Source organism: Coffea eugenioides, chromosome 3 (genome assembly GCF_003713205.1).
Source record: "Coffea eugenioides isolate CCC68of chromosome 3, Ceug_1.0, whole genome shotgun sequence".
In the NCBI taxonomy this organism is placed as follows: Eukaryota; Viridiplantae; Streptophyta; class Magnoliopsida; order Gentianales; family Rubiaceae; genus Coffea; species Coffea eugenioides.
Genome location: NC_040037.1, coordinates 22,237,204 through 22,263,486, shown reverse-complemented (window position 1 = coordinate 22,263,486; position 26,283 = coordinate 22,237,204). Strand labels below are relative to the sequence as shown.

General features: G+C 35.7%; 1 protein-coding gene across 1 annotated transcript; it reads right to left on the bottom strand.

Moving 5' to 3' along the window:
- Nucleotides 1–24,431: 24,431 nt before the first annotated feature.
- LOC113765736 (CYC02 protein-like) lies at nucleotides 24,432–25,139 on the bottom strand. Its single transcript, XM_027309980.1, has 2 exons — nucleotides 24,984–25,139; nucleotides 24,432–24,662 (listed from the first exon to the last, which is right to left on the bottom strand). Exons 1-2 carry the CDS (start codon nucleotides 25,066–25,068, stop codon nucleotides 24,478–24,480), a joined length of 270 nt encoding a protein of 89 aa, XP_027165781.1. The 5' UTR covers nucleotides 25,069–25,139; the 3' UTR covers nucleotides 24,432–24,477.
- Nucleotides 25,140–26,283: the final 1,144 nt, after the last annotated feature.

The following is a 26,283-nucleotide window of genomic DNA, read 5'->3' as shown; positions in this document are numbered from 1 at the left end:
AAAGTGACTCTTGTACCCCTCACCCCAAAATAAGTGTATGAGGATCAAATGAAACTCCAAAAGGAGTATGAGTTAGAACTTGAGAGAAAAAGGCAAGAAAAGAGTGAGGAGAAAAAAATTGAGAGTACGGTCGAACCCCTAGGGAAGAAAAAGGCTATAAGTGAGTCGGCCATGAGGGAAGAAAACAAAGGGAAGCTAAACTTGCTAGCAAAAGCCAAAGATGTAAAGCGAGCTTTGTCTTCCAACCAATTCTTACTTGAACTTGTGTGCAAAAAAGAGTTGGTCATCTCATCTATACCTACTGACTCTTTACCTCCTTGTGTCTTGTCTCTTTTGCAGGAATTTGAGGACATCTTTCCTGAGGATGTGCCCAATGGACTACCATTCTTAAGGGGAATCGAGCACCAGATTGACCTCATTCTTGGAGCTCCATTGCCTAACAAGCCGGCCTATCGCATGGGCCCTGAGAAAACAAAGGAATTACAAAGGCAAGTGGAGGAGTTGCTAAGGAAAGACTGGGCTCGAGAAAGTCTCAGCCCATGTGCTGTACCAGTGATCCTAGTGCCAAAGAAAGATGGTGCTTGGAGGATGTGCACCGATTATAGAGCAGTCAACGCTATCATAGTAAAGTATCGTCACCCTATCCCTAGGCTAGATAATATGTTAGATTAACTGCATGGTGCCATCATTTTTACCAAAATTTATTTGAAAAGTGGTTACCATCAAATACGAATGAAAGAAGGTGATGAGTGAACAATAGCTTTCAAAACTAAATATGGTCTATACGAGTGGTTAGTAATGCCTTTTGGCTTGACTAATGCACCTAATACTTTCATGCGTTTAATGAACCATGTCTTGAGACCTTTTCTTGGAAAATTTGTAGTGGTTTACTTTGACGATATTCTCATTTATAGTAGAAGTTTAGAGGAACACCTTGAACATCTCAAAGCTGTTTTTGACGTACTTCGAAGGGAAAATCTATATGCCAACCTTAAGAAGTGCACATTTTGCACTGACCGTATTGTGTTTCTAGGATATGTTGTAAATGCGCAGGGCATTCATGCAAATAAAGAGAACGTTAAGGCCATCCAAAAGTAGCCCACGCCTACCTCTGTAAGTGAAGTGCACAGCTTCCATGGGTTAGCAAGCTTCTATCGCCACTTTGTGAAGGATTTTAGCACCATTGCAGCACCTCTCACCGCGGTCATGAAGAAGAATGAGAAGTTCTTTTGGGGGGAAGCACAAGATAAGGCTTTCCAATTGCTCAAATACAAACTCACACATGCACCACTTCTTGTACTACCTAATTTTGACCTTACTTTTGTAGTGGAATATGATGCATCAGGTGTAGGAGTAGGAGCCATAGGAGTAGGAGCCGTACTCATGCAATGAGGGAAACCAATCGCCTACTTCAGTGAGAAGTTGAATGGCGCGGCTCTCAACTACTCGACCTATGACAAGAAGTTGCTTGCCCTTGTACGTGCTTTGGAGACCTGACAGCACTACCTACGCGCAAGGGAGTTCGTCATCAAGACCGATCATGAGTCTCTCAAGCACCTCAAGGGACAACAGAAGCTGAGCAAATGACATGCCCGATGGATAGCCTTCATCGAGTCTTTTCCATACGTCATCAAGTACAAGACAGGTAAGTCTAATGTAGTGGCTGACGCTTTATCTCATAGACATATTTTGCTCACTGTTTTAGATGCTAAACTCATAGGCTTTGAGCTCATGAAGGAGTTGTATAAGGGTGATTTCGACTTTTCGAATGCCTATGCGAATTGAAAAAAATCTAATTTTGAAAAGTTTCATGTGCATGATGGGTTCTTATTTTATCTCACTAAGTTATGCATTCCCCAAGATTCTATTCGTGACTTACTTATGCATGAGTCACACAGTGGTGAACTAATAGGACACTTTGGTGTCACCAAAACTTTAGCTATGTTGCAGGATCATTTCTATTGGCCACGCATGCGCAAGGACGTGGAAAGAATTGTTGAAAGATGTGGTGTGTGCCACAAAGCTAAGGCTCGGGTCAACCCCAACGATTTGTATACTCCTTTACCCGTACCTCTCCAACCTTGGGTTGATATTTTCATGAATTTCATACTTGGTTTGCCTCGATCTAAACATGGTCATGATTCTATATTTGTCATGGTAGATAGATTTTCTAAAATGGTTTAGTTTATTGCATGTCATAAAACGGATGATGCTTTACACATTGTTGACTTATTTTTTAAAGAGGTTGTTCGTTTGCATGTCATACCTAGACCTATAGTGTCTGATAGAGATGTCAAGTTTTTGAGCCATTTTTTGAAGTCCTTATGGGGGCGTTGGGAACCAAATTGTTGTTCTCTACCTCTAGTCATCCTCAAACGGATGGACAAATTGAGATAATCAAAGGACCTTATCCACACTCCTACGTGCAATCATAAAAAAAAATCTCAAGTCATGGGAGGAGTGTCTACCTCATGTTGAGTTCGCATACAATAGGGTTGTGCATAGTGCTACACAATTCTCACATTTTGAGGTTATGTATGGTTTTAACCCCTTAACTCCCTTAGATTTGTTGTCATCACATTCTTTCTGAGCATGTGAACTTAGATGGCAAGAAGAAAGCTGAGTTCGTGAGATCATTGCATGACAAAGTTCGTACCAACATTGAGAGGAGGACAGCCTAATATGTCCAACAAGTTAACAAGCACAGGCGCAAGCTTGTCTTTGAATCTGGTGATTGAGTTTGGTTACACTTGCGCAAGGAGAGATTTCCAAAACAACGACAAATCAAGCTATCGCCAAGAGGAGATGGGCCTTTTCAAGTCATTGAGCGCATCAACGACAATGCATATCGCTTAGATCTGCCTGGTGAGTATAATGTTAGTGCTACATTCAATGTTGCTGATATAAGTCCGTTTCTTGTAGAGGACGAGCACGATTAGAGAGCAAATCCTTTTCAAGAGGAGGGGAATGATGCGGTTGAGCACGAGACCCATGGTGCTCAAGTGGATCCGGTGAAGGTGCCCCAAGACCCAGTGACACGAGCATGAACCAAGAGATTCAAGGAGTCGTTTCAAGCTTTGGTTCATGCCGTCCAAACCCAAGAGAAATCGCCCATTGAAGGAATTGAGTTGGGAGATCCTTGCAACACTACTAAAGTATTGCTGACAATTGAAGTTGCGAGTGTTCAAACTCCAAACGACAGATTGGGGCGCTGAGCTGTACGGGAGTCTCGCTGCCCGGTCAGCGAGTCGGGAGTCCAGGGGGCGACGCGCTTAAGTTATTGTTTACATGAAGTTTTGGCGATATTATTAATAAAATTCTAGAATTTCGTTTTCCATTAAGGCAAATTCCTTTAACTTGTGAAAGCTAAGTTGAACATCCTAACGTGGTTCCTAGGTTGTTTATTGACTTATCAATCAAGTGTTCACACTTGATTGTGGCATCCTCTACTGTTGAATTCGTTCTTGAGTGGTTCAAGTTTGGATTCAACTCTATCAAATCATCAACGTATTCTCTAAGATCCTAAGATAGCTTCCGCGTCTCACATCAACTTTTGAAGTTATCGTTGCTTGAACTGGTGAGTGTATCACTCCCCTAATTTGTTGCTTAACTGGTTTATTTGTACTTGAAATCTGTGACTTGAACGACTATGAACTCTATTTATTCTGAATGAGACGAGGGTGTACTTTATCACACTCGTTCTCTGGCTTGTGTGATCGTTTATTGTGTAAATTTGAATCTGTTATCTGTTATCTACATCTGTGTCTGTTCTGATGTCTTTAGAAGGCTTGTATCCAACAACCTTTCTGTGACCTCTGAGTTCAAATCCTATGGCTAGTTACTCGAGTCGAGCCGGCAAGAGCCTGGTCGATTAGATAACGAGCCACGGTAGTATATTTTTTTGAAAATCTTTGGGTATTGGAGACTCTGAATTTTTGGTATAATCGAGTATTATCACCTCTGTTCTGTGTGTGGTGTTCGGGCCCGACAAGGGGTATGTTCGATGGACGGAATTTGATGTCAAGTGGGGTCTACGGTTATGTACGTTCTTTAAACGTTGACGGAGAGTCAACGAGATTGGATCAAGTACTGCAACGAAAATTTGGCTTTTGAGAGCCACCTGTATCCTTTCTATCTGAGATGCTTGTTCATTTCCTTATATGTTGTGTATATGTGTCTTACAAGTGAAATACCATGATTCTTGACTACTTGTACTTGTGGTACCTCATTGAACGTAACCTCACCCCGTTCCCGTTATCTTTGTCTTCCTTACAGGGTTCAATATTTTGAGAGTTATGATTTTTGAAGAAAAAGTTGAGCTAGTGTAGACATTCTTTTGATCATACTCCTCTTTAACCGGAACCCTAATTGTACTTTGTATACATATGGTTACATGGCTTATATTTCAAGTTAACTTATTGAAGACTCTGCTGTATATATGTAAATAAGTGTTTAATCAAGTGTCAAGCATATTCATTTGAGATTGTACGTTTCTATGGTTATGTGAACTTTCTTGTATCCATTGGGAAAATCGAGCGAGTGCGAAGCTTGAACGAGGAAGAAAAATTTGGTCGGATAGTGGACGAGGCCACGATCCTTTGCGTTTTTCGATGATTTAATTTCCTAAAATTCTTTGGACCGTTTGGTAAGGTTTATGAATGATTTGATTCGTAGTTCTGGCAAGAGTTGGGCAGATGGTCCGCCGACCCTTTGGTTCGCCTTAGGGGAAGGTGGGGCCGTCACAATATGGAAAACCAAAAGTGGACATGCCAAACATCTAAAAAGAGTTCATCATCAACCAAGTCAACTTATGCAATTGAAAAGTCTAATGACCATAATTGAGCCGTGGATCTTAAGAGTCCTTGTATTAGGTTAGCATATGGTGAACTAAAGGAGAAAAGACCACTCAAAAGGGAAAAGGAGTCTACTACGTCAATTTCTTTCAAGTCTAAGTATACCAATACATCATCTATAGATGAAATATGTGGTAGTATATGGGATACTGGCCAATGCTTGCTTTAAGAAAAAACAAGTTGAAAGAACCGAGTTTGAGAAAATTGAAATTCTAGGTACAAAGTGGGAAGATGAAGTTGTTAGTGAGAAGTGTGAGGAAAAAGTTGAGGAATTGCATGAGGAAAGATCCATGAGTGCTTCGGCTATAGTGATAAAATTCGAGGGAATTGAACTAGAAAAAGAAATGGAAAAATCTGATGAGATGAGTGAAAATTCAAGAGACCTAATTTTGAGTGAAAATGCGAGTGTTTATTGTTTTTCTAATGAACTTATCCTTGTTTTGTTTTGTGTCTTTTCTTTTGTGCAGATTAAGCAAGGTCAAGTAGATTTGATCATGGCGTGTTCCATTCCAAAGTCACTTGTACAATTTGTGAGCTTCCATGGAGTTTGTCTTCTAGGAGTTAAATCAATTTGGTGTTAATTCATGGAATCTGATAAGTTCAAATCTGTTTGCACCTTTGGAGATTGTTCGCACCTTTGGAGAGACAACTCGAGTTCATCTTAATGGGGGAATTTCAGATTTTGATTCTTGTTCTTTAACCATGGTTCATTCATCATCTTTACCTTATTTTGAGCATAATTCTAGTCCTAATTTGTCGTTCTTATGCAGATTTTGATGGAAAGTGTAAAGTGCCAGCAACGAATTCTCAAGTTGAATCGCCGGTGAAGGAATAATGAAGTGTCAAAGGGAGTTTTCACATTTAAATCTTGTTCTATATCTTCTTACCATTTAGCTAGTGATGTTCCATTGCTTCTTTATCCAATTTCTGGTTCGTTACAAGGTGAAACTTATTTCATTTTTGTAGGTTGTAAAGCTATCCAAAATTTTTTAGTATTGATTAAAGAAGAACAATTGGATTTCATGCTTGTTCTAGCTGAATGTTGTGATCTTTCAAGATTATTCCAAAGTCCAAAAGCAGGGTTACCAAGTGTTCCATTTGTCAACCTCAACTTGTGCTAGTTTGTGTGATTCCCATGAAGTGGAACTCAACTGTTTGCTGCCTCATATGTTTGAAGATATGAACTTGTGTGTCAAGCAACAGCTGAAAGTTGTTCTTAACTTGTTGATTCATGCTAAGGATGTACAACAAGTTGCTCCAGTTTTATTCGTGCTAGTAGATGCAAATAAGGTTGTTCGTGATGATTTAAGAGCAAAGTGGTGTTCCCATCATATTCGTGTGCATTGGTACATACCATGGTTGAAGTCTTTACTCGTGAGTTTCTTGCAGTTGCATAAATGCCATGCAACATGGTATGCTCGTATGAAAGTGATGCCCAAATTGCTGTGTTATCTCCAATCCATCGATTTGTGGGCAAATCACTTTTAAGAGGAGGGGAATGATGCAAACATAGGATCCAATGATTCATGTTCAAGTCATGCAAGTGGAGGATCCAATGAATTTCATCAAATCTGCCCTTCTGTGGTTTAGTTTTCTTTAGAGTTGTTAATTGTTTATGTTAGTCTAGTTGTTAGTGCCATTTGTGTTATCAATACCAACAATGGTTCGTTAAACTAATTAGTGTTAATTGGAATTAATTGAGTTTTACTTTAATGGTTTAAATCAGATAAGTCATGTGGACCATTAGTGGAACCAATTTGTGTTAAGTTTCCTAGTTAGAACCGAGTTAGGTTTAGTGAAGAAGTTTCCTAGTCTAGTTAGGTTTTTGAGTCTTTATAAAGGCTATAAATAAGCCTTAAGTCCAAACAATTGTCATTTAGTCAAGATGAATTAAGAAATTTCAGCAACACTTTGTGTGTTTCACGAGTCTCTTGTCCAAGAGCTCCAAACTTGAATACTTGAGAGGATCCTTAAGTTTTCAATTGACTTATCAATCTAGGATTGCACTAGATTGTGGCATCTTCTACTCTTCTAACACAATCTCGAGCTATCCTTGATCGTTTAAATTTCGCTGTCTCAAACTATGATACCATATTCTAAATCATTGGGCTTGTCTTTTATGATTTTCGTCACAAAGTTGGCCACGTTCGTATCATGCATGCTTGGACTTATGAGTACAAGTGTAGACACTAAGGAGCTTCTGTTGTAAGCATTCCATCGGCAATAACTGATACGTATTTTTACGTCTTGCACATATGAACTCAGCAAACTATTTTTGACTGTTGCATTACAATACTACTTGAGGCAACTATATACTACACAATTTTTGATGAATGTAGAGAATCATATTCATCAAAATATATTTGGCTGTTGTTGTATCAATTATGTTGGATCTTTTATGTATATTCGTATATCTAATTTCACGAAAACTGCCATCATACTTAGTCCATATATCTGCTTTACTAAAGTAGTTAAAAACTAGTAGTAATTAATATTTGTTGTAGTCAGCCAAAGTTCATTAGTATTAACTTAGTAATTACGTAAAATACCAAAGTACATCTGTACCAAACAACCTTTTTGGTGTCATTCAAACATTATGCTTATAAGCGATCTGATTTCAGATAAATATAAAAATAAAAATAATAATAATAATAATAATAATATGGGTTAAATGGAGAAAATCCCCATGAACTTTTATGGCTATTGCACAATACACCCTAAAATATGTTTATAGGCACGTTGGATCCTCAGAAAACTATTATTCACATATTTCACGTCAAACAAAATGCATGTCTTGCAAGCTCTATCCATTGAAATTTCCTTGTAGAATTGCCCTTGTTCCAAATGAATATAAATGGCTATCTCTACCTACCATCACTTGTCCATTATGCTTATTTATTATCATGTTGATCACAATTTTTCCCCTTTTATTTCCTCTTCTTCACAAATGCTGCACAGTCTTCTACACAAATGGAGCATAATCCTAATAGTTGCAGCTCAAGCAATGCATATGAAACAACAAACTTCAACTCATAATGCAGGTGTGGAAGAAAAGCACCTCTACGCACTTCATGAACTATTCACAATCCAGGAAGAAGAGTATTTGGAATAACTATTGTAGTATTTTTGGAGTGTGATGTATGCGAAAAAAAGATGGTTGGAAAGATAAAAAGTTGATTGCAAATTGTGTCTGTGATACAAGTAAAATATTATTCAGAATAATTTTGTTGTCCAAAAAGAAAGCAAAAAGTACAAAAATTTATCTTCTCAAATGAGGAAAAAATTTCTAAAAAAGTGTTGTTAACCAATAATATATTGCTACTAATATTTTCTTTTTTATTTTAATCTTATTATTTGTCACTTTACTATTAATAATTAGATTTATTATGAGCTCATTTGTTTTAGATGTATCTAAATAATTTGAATACTATACAAAATATGCTTTGCACATAACACATATTTGCAATTATTATTACTACTAATAATTGAACATAAAAATGAGATGAAAAGAGAATAAGTTGAAGTTCATTAAAAATAATATACAAATAATAATAGTAAAAAAATTAAAATAACTAGTCATACAAGACAGAAAAGAATAAGAAAAATGTAAAATGGAACAAGGTAAAGAGTAAAGAATGTAGACACCAAATTTTTGTTAATCTTTAATATTTTAGTGATTTTTTTCTATTTAATGAGTTATTTATTTTCTTACATTTTAATGTGTATTGTTCTCATTTTTTTGCAGGTTTATTTTAGGACAAAAAAAAAACAAACAAAAAAAAAAGAGAGAAAGTCAAGAAATCAAAAATCTTCTCATAATTATTGCTATTCACCAAATGCACTATTGATCCATTTTTGCACTCAAAAATCTCCATGCATCTTTCTTTTTTTTATTTGGAAGAAATCATCATTTTATCCCATGCACCTTTCTTTTCATTAGGTGGAGAAAATCATTTTGGTGAACCTAACACACAAAAGCTCCACCTTTTTTTTTTGGCTCCAACTACTCCCTCTCGGGTCTCTCTTCTGGAGACAAGAAAAAGGAAAAAAGGGAACTCTCCACTTTTTCTCCCAACACATCTCTCAGCTCTCTCACAGAACAAGAAGGAGAGAAACACTCCAATTCACTCACTCGGCTCTCTCCCTCAATAGACGAAAGCCACAGACGAAAAAGGGGAAGCTTGGGAGCTTACTGCTAGTGCCATTACCACCACCACCACTGCCATAATAATCTCCATTGTAAAACCATTGTAAGTCTCTCCTTTTATTTTTGTTTTGATTCCAACAAGATAGCTCCTGGAAATTTGGCAAAGATTTAGTTGATCCTTATTTTAATGCAAACTGGTTCGGTTTTTTCTTCTTCTTTTCTTCGACTTTGATGATCAATAATCTTGTGGGTTTTGTGAAAGAAATTGGTTGCTGATGCTGTTTTTTTTTTTTTTGGGACAAGTCATGCACAGAACTAAGAAAAAAGAAACGGGCCCATGAATGCGTGTCAAGTGTTTGTGAAAATGCCAAAATGGAAAAAATGAATTTTAAGGCTGTTTTGCTTTATTCTAGTCTCTTTATGTTGTTTTCTTGTCAAATTAAAGTCATAGTAATATTGTATAAGTTGTAAGGAGTGTTATGGTATGATTTTTATAATTTTTGGTGAAAGATAGGGTGATTTGAAAAAATAAAAACTGGCCTGTCTTTTGCCATTTTGGCCACTTTAGGGTCAATTTTTGTTAAAACTAACTCCGGAAATGGAATCTACGCGAAAAATGGAGTGGGGAGGTGTATTTTGAGAAATTTTGGCGATCGGAAAGATTGCCGGCGACCGGCGGTCCGGCGGTGGCGTCGCCGGCGAAGAAGAAGGGAAGGAAACGGCCGGAAGTGGAGGAAGAGGAAAGAAACAAAAAAGAAGAAGAAAAAGAAAAGAAAGGAAAAAAAAGAAAAAAGAAAGTGATTTGAGCTAATTTTATTTTATTTTATTTTTAGTGGGCTTGTTTCTTATTTTTGGTTGGGCTAGAAGGTCAAAGTCCGTTCATTTTTTGGTTGGGTTTGAGTGAGGGCAGGCCTGTGTATTTTAGCCTGGACTGTTGGTTGGGCCGGGTGACCTTTGGCCCGGAAAAATAGAGAATGGCCTAGTGACCTGATTTGTTAAGGTATAAGAAAATATTTTTTCATATCAGTCCTTGTACTTTCAAGTATTTTCACTATGGTCCAGAACATTTTAAATTTCTTTCATTTTGGTCCTTAAATTAATTGCATTTTGGTCCCTGAATGTTATCTTTCATTTAATTTTGATCCCTAAACTTTGAAAAATATAATTTTTGTCCCCAAGAGTTTTCAATTTTTGCAATTCAGTCCCTGATGAGTTTTGTCTCTCTTTATTATGATTGTTTCTTTTCTTTAATAGCTAATTATGTCACTTTTGAATATATTTAAATTGTAAATTTTAGATGTTTCCTAAATTTCTATGCATTTGACATATTTAGATGAATTATTATTATTATTATTATTTTTCAATTAAATTGGTGCTATGATTCTTTTGTTCATTTTGAGTATAAATAGGGTCGTGTAACTCCATTAGGTCACCACTTCAAAAGGGAGGTACCCCTATTATTATTATTTCAATGTCAATTACGTGCTCCTACGTGTTCTTATGTGTTTATATATTTTTTATATGCCTTATTTATTTGATTTAAATATTCATTCAAATTATCTTATATATGTTTTAGTTAATTTTTATAATGATTCGAGAGGCATTTAAAGACCTCAAAAAAAATGTAATAGATAGGATAATTAGATTTGTTTTATTATTTTTTTCCCTTCTAGATTGTAGTTAGGCGCTCCCCGACGTAATAGGTAGGTTGTGTGTTATGTGACTTATGTGTTACGTGCCTTACCCGCTTTCTTTAGGATTTTTTGCATCTAGATATTATGCTTATGTGTTACGTGCTACGTGCTCTTATATGTTTATTTGTTTTAATTTATGCTTTATTTGTTTCACTATGAATTGTTAATGCATGACGTCACCACACTAGTCCAACGCTAGTTGTGGCTTCTCCCTCCGCTTACTTACTAGTCCAACGCTAGTAAGGATTTTTAGAAATGGGTTAGTCCAACGCTAGACCCTTTAGGTCGTCTTGCGCTAGATTCATCTTTGTGTGCTATTCACTACATTTTTATGCATATTTTTTTATTTTTAGGATCTTTTCTCATTTGTATGATATTCCCTATTATATTATCCCCTACCCTCTATAGGTGCTAATCATGTCATTTAAAATTACATCTCATTTAAATTAGTTCATTTGCTTGTCTATGTTAGAGAATTATTTTTCCAAACATGGGAAATGGGTGATTTAATAACTCTTTAGTTTAAATACCCCATGAATCCCTGTATAAGAAAATTATGTCACGAGTTTTTGCCTTCCGTACCCATTATGTTGCATCCCTATTCTTTGACCATTTATATATATAATTTAAGTTTCTTTTCTTTTTTTTCTTTGAATTTCATTCATGCATGCTCGTGATCCCTTCAAGGAATTATTTTGGCCTTCGCAATTAATGCGATTGGTTCAATTAAACCCTTGAATGAACATTTTGTCCATTTCGATATTTTTATAAATTTAAATTTGCATCTATGTAGGAAACATCCAAATATGATAAAATTAAGGGTTAGATTAAGAAAATTTTGATTAAACCTCGCAACTAGCTTAGACTAGGTTGAAAGGGTACCTTAGGTTTGAGTTAATCGAACCTTTGCCTTCCCTTTTTTCAACCGTGACTCTCGAACCCATTTTCTCTTGTTTTTTCAAAGACCTGGAGTTGTCAAAAAGAGTTTTATTTTATTTTATTTCTATCAAAAAAATATATTTAGGGTGATTTGGTACACCCAAACTCAATACCAAGTGGCGACTCCTCTTTTTCTCAAAAACCCTTTTTAGACCAAATTTTTGGATTCAAACTGTCGCATTTTTTAAAGTTCCATTTTAGGTCCTTTTTTTCACTTATTTTTAAATAAAATCACATCTTTTATAAACTACTTTTTATTCTATTTTGCCATCGCGAAAAATGGGACGCGACAACTTGGCGACTCCACTGGGGATTTGCTAAGTGGGTCCGAGCACTTGATTTAGTTATTCTTTTTCTCTTCTACCCTTTTCATGTATCGCATTTGGATGTTTAGGGTTGCATTTTTTTAGAATTTTTGCATTTCGCGTATATCAACTCACTCCCTCACCCATTTGCGTACGACTGATTTGATGGATGGATGGTTTATTTATATGATCCCGCGTTTTGTATTGCATTTGGGTGGGGGGATATTACCCTAGAGCGTTGGTTCTCGATCCCTCCCTTCCAAACGGAGCACTAGCATTACGTGCATACGCTTTATTTTTTTATCCCTCATTTATTTTTCTTTTAGTGGCTTGTCACGCCACTCTTCCCTATTAGGATTAGGCGACCCACTTTGACGTGTGATCGTGACACGACGTGTGCGTAACATGATCCGAGGGGTCACTCAATCTTCCATTTTAAACTTTGGGTTGATAGCTTTTAGGTTTTAGTCAAAGATTGAGGATTTTTGATAGATTCACTTGGACATGTGGCTATGGCACGACGTGCACGTAGCAATGTCTGGGGAATCGCTCGAGCCACCAACAAAGAATCTTGGGATTGATGACCTTTGATTTCCAAGTCTGAAGGCTCGGGGACCTAAAACCTATCGAGTCTAGATGCATTAGTGAGCCAATACCTCATGCATCCATGATAGTTTACATAGGGTAGAGTCTGCCTTACCCTATTAGGGACACTATTCACGAGGGGAGGGATCCAACCCCTTTTTTTTTTTCCTTTTATTGCTTTCTCTCTTTGTATTGCTTTGCTACAATGTGTTATGTGTATTTGTCTGATTGAACTAACTTTTCTTGGTTTTTGTCTCCATTGCATTCATAAGTCCTAGAAAATAAGAGTTCTGGCATGGTACTCTCTAGGAGCCTACCCTATTTGATATGACACGTTTAAATTCAATGCTTCGCATTTACAGCATGAATACATTTCATTTTATGCTCACCCCCGCATACAAAAGGGGGTTCTTTTAGGTCATGTTTCATTTGTATACTGCATATTTAGTCGCTTTGATAAATTGACATCATGTATAAACCTTAGAGGGAATGCCATTTAGGGAATCCCATGATAGGAATAAGCCGCCTTGTGTCTCGGACATGTAATCCAATGAGACTTGCACGTTTATATTTTTTGTACCATCCAAAGGGGTAGTGCACAAGGTATGGTAGGATTCGATCCCTTCCGTGTGACGACATTGAGAATGATGGAACAGTTTTTACGCATTAGAATATGAGCCTTTAATAATCACTTTTTGGCCATTTTATCAGAATTGGTAAAAAATCCCTTGCGTAAAAGACATTAAATTGAAAAAATTCACAAATTCCTCATTCTTGAGATGATAAATATGTCAAGGCCAAATCTTGATTTTAGAAGATTCATAGACTAATGCATCACAATGAATTTTTTGAAACTAACAATGGGTTGACAATCTAGTCAACTTTCAAATAAACCATCAATTCCATTCACTTCATTTTTACATCTAAGATGATTAAGTCAATTTTTTGGATAGACCATCCACTCCATACAATTTTGCTCATTTTTAATTTCATTTTTTGATAAATCATCAATTTCATTCAATTCATTTGATCTGTTTATTTATTTTTAGGGTGATCCAGTCAATTTTGAATAAGTCATCAATTTCATTCAATTCATTTGACCAGTTTACCCCTTTTAGGATGATCCAGTCAATTTTGAATAATTCATTGATTTCATTCAATTCATTTGATCAGTTTACCCCTTTTTAGGATGATCAAGTCAATTTTGAATAAACCATTAATTTCATTCGATCCATTTCACTGAAGAAACTAGTCAAGACATTTCAATCCTTAAAAAATAAGCTTTTTACACTAAATTGATTTTGATATCATTTTATGTGTCAATTAAAACAATCAATCCATTCGAACTTTGTCCTCATTTTGTTAGTTATCTATCATTTCCGAAAAAAAAATTCAATTAGTCCAATTTTTTTCAATCGAATCTCAATAAGTCGATCGGATCCATCAGATATTGTATGGTGCCTACCTCAGAGGATTGCATTTTTCATACTAGGCCAACCCTTGGCATAAAAGGGTCCCCCATAGGACATGTATATCGATTTTACAGTTTTGCTTACTAACTTTGGGTATTTTTCTTTTATTTCTCCCCTCCCCTGCATTTATAAAAGTTATTTCAACAAGGTAAAAATATTTTTCTTATATCTGATAATATTTCTAGGTCTAATAAATTTTGAAAAATTACAAGTGTTACTTGATTCTTGGGCAGATCCTACAATGTGAAAAAAAAATGAAAAAAAATGAATGAAAAATCCATTTGAAAATGCTAGTGTAAAGCATCTCAAAAATCTCTTGATTCATTGTTTCTAATACATTTTGTCTCAAAAGATAGGAAGAGAAAGTGTGTAGATATTTGAAAGTGTATTCTTTAGAGATTTTTATTTTCTTACATGTATTATATTTGAGAAAAAATTTTCAAACATTTGAATAATAAAGTTTTTATTTAGACAGCTATTGTTTTGTATATATTCATTCTTTATTTGCTCATTGGGAGATTTCATGATAGATTTTAAGAAATAAGGCTAAATTGAAATTTTTCGACCTCTTGTTCGAAATTCATGAGTGTATGTCCAATTCCCAAAATTCTTTGCATACACTAGATTTGTGGCCTAATCTATTCAATGAGGATAGTCGGAAATAAAAGGGGTCATTCAAATTTGATAGCTTGTCGTAAAAGATCAACCCCAACACTTTTCATTTTCATTTTTTGTCAACTTCTATTGAACCTCCAAGATCAGTCGTATTGGTTAACTAGCTTCAAAGTGAGACAATTTTTTGCGTGAAAATGTCAAGTATGTCTAACCAGATTCAATCAACATCTGAGTGAAAGCAAAAATGTACATTACTTCTTATTTGTTTTGGAAATTTGGAATGATACTTTAGGCTTTCGTTTCTCTATCTATACAGATTTTATCATTTATTTTCCCATTTGAGACTTCAAAAAAATAGAATTTCATTTCAAATAAAAGCCTCAATGATCATGACCCTTCATGGAAAAAATTTCTAATGTCAAATGGAAATAGATTTTTTCAACGGGTTATTCTTTACTTTGGTTGTCATGAGAAATAAGAATGATACTTTGGCCATCGTTTCTACCATCTAAACACTTTTATCCTTTGCATCCTTATTTGAGCCTAAATTGGTGGTTCGTTTCAAAAGCACTTATGATTGCACCCCCACACTGGGGAAGGAGATTTCAAAAAGAAAAAAAAAAGAAGAAAGGAGAAAATGCTACAAGTTGGGGGAATTTGACTCTAACATTGATATTTGGTCTTCAATATCAAAAAGAAAAAGGGGCCATCTATACTCCAAAAATTAGAGGGTTTTCAATTCTATCATTGGCATTTGGGATCTCAGTATTGGTAAAAAAAAAAAGAAAAAAAATGATGAATGATGAAGTGAAAAGAAAAATGCAAAGACATCCAATGCTGAATTCCCTCTAGTGATTGGTAAAAAAAAAAAAAGAGTCAAAATGGGGTCCCGGATTTTAAATCCAAAACTGGGGCAAGTTTGGGAAGGAAGGCGATCTTAAGTGCATTGTCCTTAAAAATTCTATTTCTTTTAGCTATCGTTGTCAAGCCACATTACAAGCTCATAAAGTCCATTGCTAACTTATTTTTCATGACAATTTGAAGTGAAGATTTTGCCTTTAAGGAACCTATCAATCACGTGTGATCATTAGGCCATAACTTGTTTCCATATGTTTAACTATCGTTTCTACTCATACATTACAAGCCCATAGAGCTTATATGTTAACTGAATTTTTTTAAGAAATAAGGATGATAAACTATTTGCTTTCACCAAGATGTGATATTGAATGTGTTAGATACAGTCTGGGCACAAAAACAAGACAGATCCTGACATACCATCTCCCTGAGTCACCTCAAAATCATGAGTAATACCCATTTGATTGGTCCTAAAAGATGAGCTAACAAGAAGAGGACCCTTTTCCCTCGACATCGATCCCAAAATGAGGAAGAGATCTTTTGTAATTTGGTTTTGTTTTGAGAGATTTATCATGGAGCTTTCTACATGACATTTAAAGTTTTTTGTGAAAAAATGCATTTTTCTATTGTACATCAACTCACATTGCATGTTAGTTTTTTAAATTTTGGAAAACACAGTTTTCTTGTTTTGTCTGAATAAATGGAGAATCACTCGAATAAAATTTTAGAATAGGCCCAAATTGGGGCAAAAAAATTTTTGTAATATATCTGTGAGATTTTGTCAAATAGGTTCAAATTGAGGTAAAATTTTTTAATACATTTGTAGGGTATGTCCAAGGTCAAGTATATTTCTCAAATCTTGATAAGTCAACACTTTGCATGAATGTTAATTGTTATATCATTGCTCAAAAGCCAAAAAAAAAAAACAAAGCAAACCAAAAAAATTTTGAAAATTTCAAATGCTTTGAAAAATCCCCTTTGTGCAGGTGTTTATGGTTGAGATTGAGGAAGAAAGTGCAATTCAAAACTTGCAAATTTGGAGGTCAATCATGAATAAAAAAAATAGGCGATAATACTACTTTGCAAAGTGGAGGATCGGTTATTCGTTCAAAAGGAGTACATACTTCGGCAGCCAACTCTTAAAAGAGAGAGAGAGAGAGAGAGAGAGAGAGAGAGAGAGAGAGAAAAGGAAAAGAAAAGGAGGGTGACCTTAGTGAAAATCCGAAGGGTTAAGGTCATCAAGATGGACGATATCCGAAGGGATCAAATGTAATATCTTTCTCAAGAGCCATTCATTCAAGTCTGGTCATTAGAAATAGATGTTTTGGGATACACGGTGGAGTATGGTTGACTGATGTTAGCAAATTGAGAAGATTCAACACAAGTTTCAGCACAACTCTTGGGGAGCAGTTTTGACATCGAAAGATCATTCTTGCATGGCTCTCAAGGCCAAAGGGACCACAGGGATCACATGGTGGTGGTATTATGCGATCACTCTTTCTGCCTTCTCGAAAGCATGAAAATGTGGATTTTGTTAAACATGATTTACACTGGGCAAATATCAAAAGGAGTGAAGTCCAATTTTGGTAATGCATTCTAGATCGGCTTTGTGAAAGAAAAAAAAGAGTCTTCTAAAATCGAGATGATAGTGACACATGTATGTACCTCTCAAATCCCCTGAAGACAATTGTCAATGGTATTCTTCAAGTTTCAAAGTTCATCACTTTTGACAAAAAAAAAAAGAAAGAAGAAAAAAAAATGGGCCCCTACACTGGGGCAAATTTTGAAAAATGGCAATTTCAAAAGTTATTTCAAGACCGTTTTTATTTTCGTTGGGCATGGGTTTTATCTCTCCAATCTCGGCATACTCAGGTTTTATCCCACTGACTGTTTTTATTTCGTTGGGCATGGGTTTTATCTCTCCAACCTCGGCAGGCTCGGGTTTTATCCCACTGACCGTTTTTATTTTCGTTGGGCATGGGTTTTATCCCTCAACCTCGGCAGGCTCGGGTTTTATCCCACTGACCGTTTTTATTTTCGTTGGGCATGGGTTTTATCCCTCCAACCTCGGCAGGCTCGGGTTTTATCCCACTGATCGTTTTTATTTTCGTTGGGTATGGATTTTATCCCACCAAACTCGGCAGGCTCGGGTTTTATTCCACTGACCATTCGGGTTTTATTTTTTTCGTTGAATTTGGATTTTATCCCTCCAATCTCAGCAGGCTCGGGTTTTATTCACTGACCGTTTTTATTTTCGTTGGGTATGGGTTTTATCTCTCCAACCTCGACAGGCTCGGGTTTTATCCCACTGACCGTTTTATTTTCGTTGGGCATGAGTTTTATCCCACCAACCTCGGCAGGCTTGGGTTTTATCCCACTGATCGTTTTTATTTCGTTGGGCATAGGTTTTATCCCTCCAACCTCGGCAGGTTCGAGTTTTATCCCACTGACCATTTTTATTTTCATTGGGCATGGGTTTTATCCCTCCAACCTCGGCAGGCTCAGGTTTTATCCCATTGACCGTTTTTATTTTCGTTGGGTTTGGGTTTTATCCCTCCAACCTCGGCAGGCTCAGGTTTTATCCCACTGACCGTTTTTATTTCGTTGGGCATGGATTTTATTCCATCAACCTCGGTAGGTTTGGATTTTATCCCACTGACCGTTTTTATTTTCGTTGGATTTGTGTTTTATCCCTCCAACCTCGACAGGCTCGAGTTTTATACCACTGGCCGTTTTTATTTCGTTGGGCATGGGTTTTATCCCTCCAACCTCGGCAGGCTTGGGTTTTATCCCACTGACCGTTTTTATTTTTGTTGGGTTTGAGTTTTATCCCACCAACTTCGACAGGCTCGGGTTTTATTCCACTGACTGTTTTTCTTGATTATTTGAGTAATAATTGTGATTTATCATTGATTTTGTATTTCATGTTTAGAAGTTCTGAGAGTTCAGACTTTTTCAATTTTTGTAAGTATCACAGATTGTCAATGTACTTATTTCATTGGGTTTCATTTGTATTTGAACTACGTTTGACCTGATTCCCATGGCGGGATACGTAGGCAACTCTACATGAGTTCGGTCACGTTTTTTGTAATTTCATTGCATCATTTTGCTCAATAATTATAGTCAAGTGTTGGCTTGTTTATTTTAGCTCATGTGCAGTTAAAAGAAACAAGTAAGCAATTTGGTGTCTACGTCTTTGTCTTGAGTTTCTTTGAAACTCTAGACAAAGAGGGGCAAGCTGTAGATACAAAATTTTTGTCAATCTTTAATATTTTAGTGAATTTTTTCTATTTAATGAGTTATTTATTTTCTTACATTTTAATGTGTATTTTTCTCATTTTTTTGCAGGTTTATTTTAGGACAAAAAAAAAACAAAAAAAAAAGAGAGAAAATCAAGAAATAAAAAATCTTCTCATAATTATTGCTCTTTCACCAAATGCACTATTGATCCATTTTTGCACTCAAAAATCTCCATGCATCTTTCTTTTTTATTTGGAAGAAATCATCATTTTATCCTATGCACCTTTCTTTTCATTAGGTGGAGAATATCATTTTGGTGAACCTAACACACAAAAGCTCCACCTTTTTTTTTGGCTCCAACTACTCCCGCTCGGGTCTCTCTTCTGGAGACAAGAAAGAGGAAAAGAGGGAACTCTCCACTTTTTCTCCCAACACATCTCTCGGCTCTCTCACAGAACAAGAAGGAGAGAAACACTCCAATTCACTCACTCGGCTCTCTCCCTCGATAGACGAAAGCCACAGACGAAAAAAAGGAAGCTTGGGAGCTTGCTGCTAGTGCCATTACCACCACCACCACTGCCATAATAATCTCCATTGTAAAACCATTGTAAGTCTCTCCTTTTATTTTTGTTTTGATTCCAACGAGATAGCTCTTGGAAATTTGGCAAAGATTTAGTTGATCCTTATTTTAATGCAAACTGGTTCGGTTTTTTCTTCTTCTTTTCTTCGACTTTGATGATCAATAATCTTGTGGGTTTTGTGAAAGAAATTGGTTACTGATGCTGTTTTTTTTTTTTTTTTGGGACAAGTCATGCACAGAACTAAGAAAAAAGAAACGGGCCCATGAATGCGTGTCAAGTGTTTGTGAAAATGCCAAAATGGAAAAAATGAATTTTAAGGCTGTTTTGCTTTATTCTAGTCTCTTTATGTTGTTTTCTTGTCAAATTAAAGTCATAGTAATATTGTATAAGTTGTAAGGAGTGTTATGGTATGATTTTTATAATTTTTGGTGAAAGATAGGGTGATTTGAAAAAATAAAAACTGGCCTGTCTTTTGCCATTTTGGCCACTTTAGGGTCAATTTTTGTTAAAACTAACTCCGGAAATGGAATCTACGCGAAAAATGGAGTGGGGAGGTGTATTTTGAGAAATTTTGGCGATCGGAAAGATTGCCGGCGACCGGCGGTCCGGCGGTGGCGTCGCCGGCGAAGAAGAATGGGATCAGCTGAAACGGCCAGAAGTGGAGGAAGAGGAAAGAAACAAAAAGAGGAAGAAAAAGAAAAGAAAGGAAAAAAAAGAAAAAGGAAAGTGATTGAGCTAATTTTATTTTATTTTAGTGGGCATTGTTTTTTATTTTTGGTTGGGCTAGAAGGTCAAGTCCGTTCATTTTTTGGTTGGGTTTGAGTGATAAAAAAAGGGGCAGGCCTGTGTATTTTAGCCTGGACTGTTGGTTGGGCCGGGTGACCTTTGGTTCGGAAAATAGAGAATGGTCCAGTGACCTGAGTTGTTAAGGTATAAGAAAATATTTTTTCATATCAGTCCTTGTACTTTCAAGTATTTTCACTATAGCCCAGAACATTTTAAATTTCTTTCATTTTGTACTTAAATTAATTGCATTTTGGTCCCTGAATTTTATCTTTCATTTAATTTTGACCCCTAAACTTTGGAAAATACAATTTTTGTCCCCAAAGTTTTCAATTTTTGCAATTCAGTCCCTGATGAGTTTTGTCTCTCTTTATTGTGATTGTTTCTTTTCTTTAATAGCTAATTATGTCACTTTTGAATATATTTAAATTGTAAATTTTAGATGTTTCCTAAATTTCTATGCATTTGAGATATTGAGATGAATTATTATTATTATTTTTCAATTAAATTGGTGCTATGATTCTTTTGTTCATTTTGAGTATAAATAGGGCCGTGTAACTCCATTAGGTCACCACTTCAAAAGGGAGGTACCCCTATTATTATTATTTCAATGTCAATTACGTGCTCTTATGTGCTCCTATGTGTTTGTATGTGTTTATATATTTTTTATATGCCTTATTTATTTGATTTAAATATTCATTCAAATTATCTTATATATGTTTTAGTTAATTTTTATAATGATTCGAGAGGCATTTAAAGACCTCAAAAAAATGTAATAGATAGGATAATTAGATTTGTTTCATTATATTTTTTCCTTCTAGATTGTAGTTAGGCGCTCCCCGATGTAATAGGTAGGTTGTGTGTTATGTGACTTATGTGTTACATGCCTTACCCGCTTTCCTTAGGATTTTTTGCATCTAGATATTATGCTTGTGTTACGTGCTACGTGCTCTTATATGTTTATTTGTTTTAATTTATGTTTTATTTGTTTTACTATGAATTGTTAATGCATGACGTCATCACACTAGTCCAACGCTAGTTGTGGCTTCTCCCTCCCTTTACTTGCTAGTCCAACGCTAGTAAGGATTTTTAGAAATGGGCTAGTCCAACGCTAGACCCTTTAGGTCGTCTTGCGCTAGATTCATCTTTGTGTGCTATTCACTACATTTTCATGCATATTTTTATTTTTAGGATCTTTTTTCATTTGTATGATATTCTCTATTATATTATCCCCTACCCTCTATAGGTGCTAATCATGTCATTTAGAATTGCATTTCATTTAAATTAGTTCATTTACTTGTCTATGTTAGGAGAATTATTTTTCCAACATGGGAAATGGGTGATTAATAACTCTTTAGTTTAAATACCCCATGAATCCCTGTATAAGAAAATTATGTCACGAGTTTTTGCCTCCCGTACCCATTATGCTGCATCCCTATTCTTTGACCACTTATATATATAATTTAAGTTTCTTTTCTTTTTTTTTCTTTGAATTTCATTCATGCATGCTCGTGATCCCTTCAAGGAATTATTTTGGCCTTTGCAATTAATGCGATTGGTTCAATTAAACCATTGAATGAACATTTTGTCCCTTTCGATATTTTTATAAATTTAAATTGCATTTAAAACATCCAAATATGATAAAATTAAGGGTTAGATTAAGAAAATTTTGACTACACCTCGCAACTAGCTTAGACTAGGTTGAAAGGGTGTCTTAGGTTTGAGTTAATCGAACATTTGCCTTCCCTTTCTTCAATCGTGACTCACGAACCCATTTTCTCTTGTTTTTTCAAAGACCTGGAGTTGTCAAAAAGGGTTTTATTTTATTTTATTTCTATCAAAAAAATATATTTAGGGTGACTTGGTATACCCAAACTCAATACCAAGTGGCGACTCCTCTTTTTCTCAAAAACCCTTTTTAGACCAAATTTTTGGACCCAAACTGTCGCATTTTTTAAAGTCCCATTTTAGGTCCTTTTTTTCACTTATTTTTAAATAAAATCACATCTTTTATAAACTACTTTTATTCTATTTCGCCATCGCGAAAAATGGGGCGCGACAAAGAAAAAGTACAAAAAATAAATGATATATAAATAATATTCCAAACAATAGTTTTTTCACATACATTACATTCCAAAATTATTTAGATACTTCATGGACTATTGCATCCCACTCTACACAACACAATGTCCAATCGGACATGAAGGGTGCTTTTGTCCGTTCAATTATTATTTGAGGATACAGTTATCTTTTCAGTAATAAAGTAAATGATGTATAAAGATTCGTTACTTTTTAGTGGAGTTTAAGTGCAAAGTGCCTATAAAACATACTTTGGGATATGTTGTGCAACAGCTAGAAAAGTTCACTGGGGTTTTCTGCATTTAACCCTAATAATAATAATAATAATAAGATGAGTAAACAATTGGTAGTGCAAATTGGTATCATTGGAGAAAACTATTGACCGTGTGTTCTATTCAAATTTAGAAATTTGATCCAAATCCTAGTAGGATTACCATTATTTGTAAAACTCTAGTTAGATCATTAAAACTTTGTGATTTAGTGAGTATTATATAAACTAAGAAAGTGTGTTGGTAATTTTGGAAAATTAAAGTTTAGTATTTCATAAATTTAAATCAATTATTATTCTTCTTTTTAGTTTTTAGTCTAAAAGTAAATTTAGTACCGGTGACTTCTACTTTTGTGTATATTGCTAGGAATCAAGCATTCTATTTAAATAAATTTTATTTTGGCTAACTTTATATTCTGCAAAGTTATATAAACACTGGATGACATTTATTATTTATTCCGCAATATTTCCTGGAAAATGACCCCTTCGTCTTCAGGTCACTCTGTGCTGCAGGGACCTAGTTCTAGAGCCAAAGAGATCAGATTGTTCGAGCAAGAGAAAGAGAAAAATTAGAAACAAAATAATAATAAATCATATATATATATATATATCAACCAAATAAAGATGGCGAATTACAACTCTTTCTCGTTGCTCTCGCTAGCCATTGTCACCCTGCTCTCGCCAGCCAAAACGCCGACGCACTAATTCCCGTCAACCAATTTTGCAAAACTGAAACTTACAAGATTCTCTGCACTAGAATGGTGCACGGTGCAAGAAATCTGCAAGATGCATCGGCCAGCGCCATCAGGGTAGCAATTCATGTTGCAAACAAAATTCGAGCCCTGACCCCTGTGGTTGTACAAGCAGCTTCCGATCTCGACCCGACCATGAAAAGCCAAATCGTGGATACATGCAAAGAGAGTTTCGAGAATACCATCGAAGACCTGAATCTCGGCCTTGATTTGCTCCGACAAGGAGATATGGGCGGAGTCGGTACTCGTCTGAGCGCAGCTTTCGACAGCGATTGCTTGAATGCATTGAAAGAGCAAGGTGTGGCCGTCCCATCTGCTAAAACATAGAGGAGTTCGAATCACTCCAATAATTGACAATCTTCTCTTTGGGGTTGACACTCCAGCATTCCCTATACTCGTGTACGACCTGTGCACTTGCAGCAGTGAAAGTTTGGATTATATTTAAAATTTGAAAATAATTAAGGTTCAAACTCCCCACGCATCAGGAATATTGGAGTCAGTTAGCTTTGAAAATTAACTACTATAAATTATTGAGTTGGAAGACAAATTAACATGTGGAGTCATTGATAAGTGTTAGTATTAAAATTTTTTAAAATTTAAAGTATAATGCATCAAGAATTTATTATGTATTTTTCTAGGTTAGTTAAAAAGTATATATGAATATTTTTGAAGTATACAAACTACAGAAGCTTTTTTGTGTTATCCATATAAACATTGTGTTGTGCAAGTATAATAAAAATATTCACTGACTAGGAAAATTCGTATAAGTAAAGCATTTCCACCAAAAACAATTCTTGAGCAAAGATAAAGAGAAAAGACCAACATTCAGATCTCTAAATGGCAATCCATTCAAACCCTTGATAGCATCCAAAATATCCATTTAAAGGACTTTAGTTCCTTTCTCAGGAAGGAACAGGATTGGGTTTACTGAATTATTTTACACTGTAAAGACATGGGACGATGAAGAAGCACGTATATACATATATTGAACATTCTGCACGTCTTGTATCAATCACACTAAATTCTAGCAAGTCCAAGGTACAGAAGTTTCTGATGTAACTGAGATAGAGATCATCAAGTGTCGTAGATCGATGATCAAGTAGATTTATTTATTCAACATGACAACAACACAAGAAGGGCAGTCGAGCTGAGTACTCATTACATGCCTCCCCTGTTGATTCTACACCAAGTCAAAGAGAAGCTCCACGAGTCCTTTTACGCATAAGAGGAAATCAACCATCAAGACAAACACCACATATTAAGGTAATAATATAGGTGCTACGGATCTCACATCCTTATTGACTTAGCTTTAATTCTTAACCTCATCTCCAAATTCAACATTAGGGGTCTTCTCAGCAGGTGGACAGCATCTAAAGCAATATCCTCTGAAAAAGCGGCAACAACCAAATGCGCAAACATATTCGGCTACAGGATCCTGATGAACCTCACCTGAACTGGCATCGTGGACACCAGTGGCCTTCGTGGTCTCCTGATCTGTTTCAACACATAAGAAGACATAACTGTTAGGAGATTTACCTTATGCTGCAAAATAAGGTGACTGGCCAGGCGGAAAATTTGCAAGATATATGCAAAGAAAAGAATACTGTGGATTAAACAGAACAGTCTAGGCATATAAGATGTTGCGTCTTGGATATGAATCATTTTGCATTATAGTCTACTCAATAAATAAGAAGTAGAAGTATTTAATTTGACGTTAATTTGATCACTTCCCAATAATAAGTCTGCTAGGCTTCATTCATTTGAGTGTTCAGGTGCAGCCAAAATATAAAAAAGAAAGAAAAAAAAACAGGGTACCTGGTGTTGTAACATCAGAGGAAATGAGGAGTACAAGTGCGAAAAGAACACCAAAAAGAAAGAGCAAATTTTTTGAAGACGCCATTTGATCACAATCTCACTCAAAATATAAATGACGTGCAAAATTTGTTGATATCTAGTGACAAGTGCATTGAGCTAAAGCCCTATTTATAAGAACTAGGATGGGAACACTATGTCTTGTGTGGAGGAAATATTTTAGGGATAATTTCCTGAGGTTTCTAATAATTTTAGCTAGAACCCTTCTTGTTTCCAAGTTTCCAACATCAGATTGACTTTTATTGATGTTGATGGGACCTAATGTCAATATCATCAAGGACAAATTCACCGTAATACCTCACTGAAATAGCTTTTTAAACACTATTTTAGAAGCAAAATATCATCTACAAATTTACCTACATACCATCAAAACTTGGTGCCAAAATTTAACAACTTTTACTAAAACTAATTTCTTCTGTTGGAGAAGAGCTTTAGGAGCTGAACTTTAACCTCCAGAAATCTTTCATTGGGTGAAGGAAGATTGCTGCAAAAGGTGGGTTAAATGAAATTTCAGAGTTATTAGCCATAGTCCATGGGTCAGTGTCATTAATTCTCAAATTAGGTGCTATATCTTGATTGAAATTTCAGAGTCGCAGGTTGTAGTGCACAGACATCAGGGCAGCCAGGCTCTCTCGTCCTATTGTTTTCCTTCCTTCTGCAAATGAATTCTTAGCCAAGTTCCTCGTTGGATCGTACTCTACATCACAATTATATGTCTGGCTTACAACTTGAATAGCAAATTGTTAGTGATTCGTAGACCATAGGTACCCTTTATCGTGTGATACTCTTTAATTTGCGAAGTTAATACACCTTGAAGACCAGGAACTTGAACTCATTGGACAATGCAGGACAAAATGCCGCTAGAAACTTCTGAATTTGTGTAGAAATTATTCGTATGAAATTTTTCAGGATTCAAAAAAAAAAATCCTACGACATAGAGAAGGCTGTACACATATATATCCACTCCAGACGTCATCAATTGCCTCCAAAAATGGCGTATACAGATTTCTTGTCCTTGAATTCCTCCTTGATTGTTTCTTCGGCCTTATCCACCGTCTTATAGATAACCAATCTGTGGCTCATCATTCTTTCTTATCAATTCTATATATAATCGCCTTAACAACCATATCCACTCCAGTACATAAAGAGTAATCAACTAACAGTTCAGCCACTTCTTTTGACCGAATTCTGAAAGGCTTTGTCAACTTGAACTTTGATGGTCTAATCAGGTAATGGACTGAAG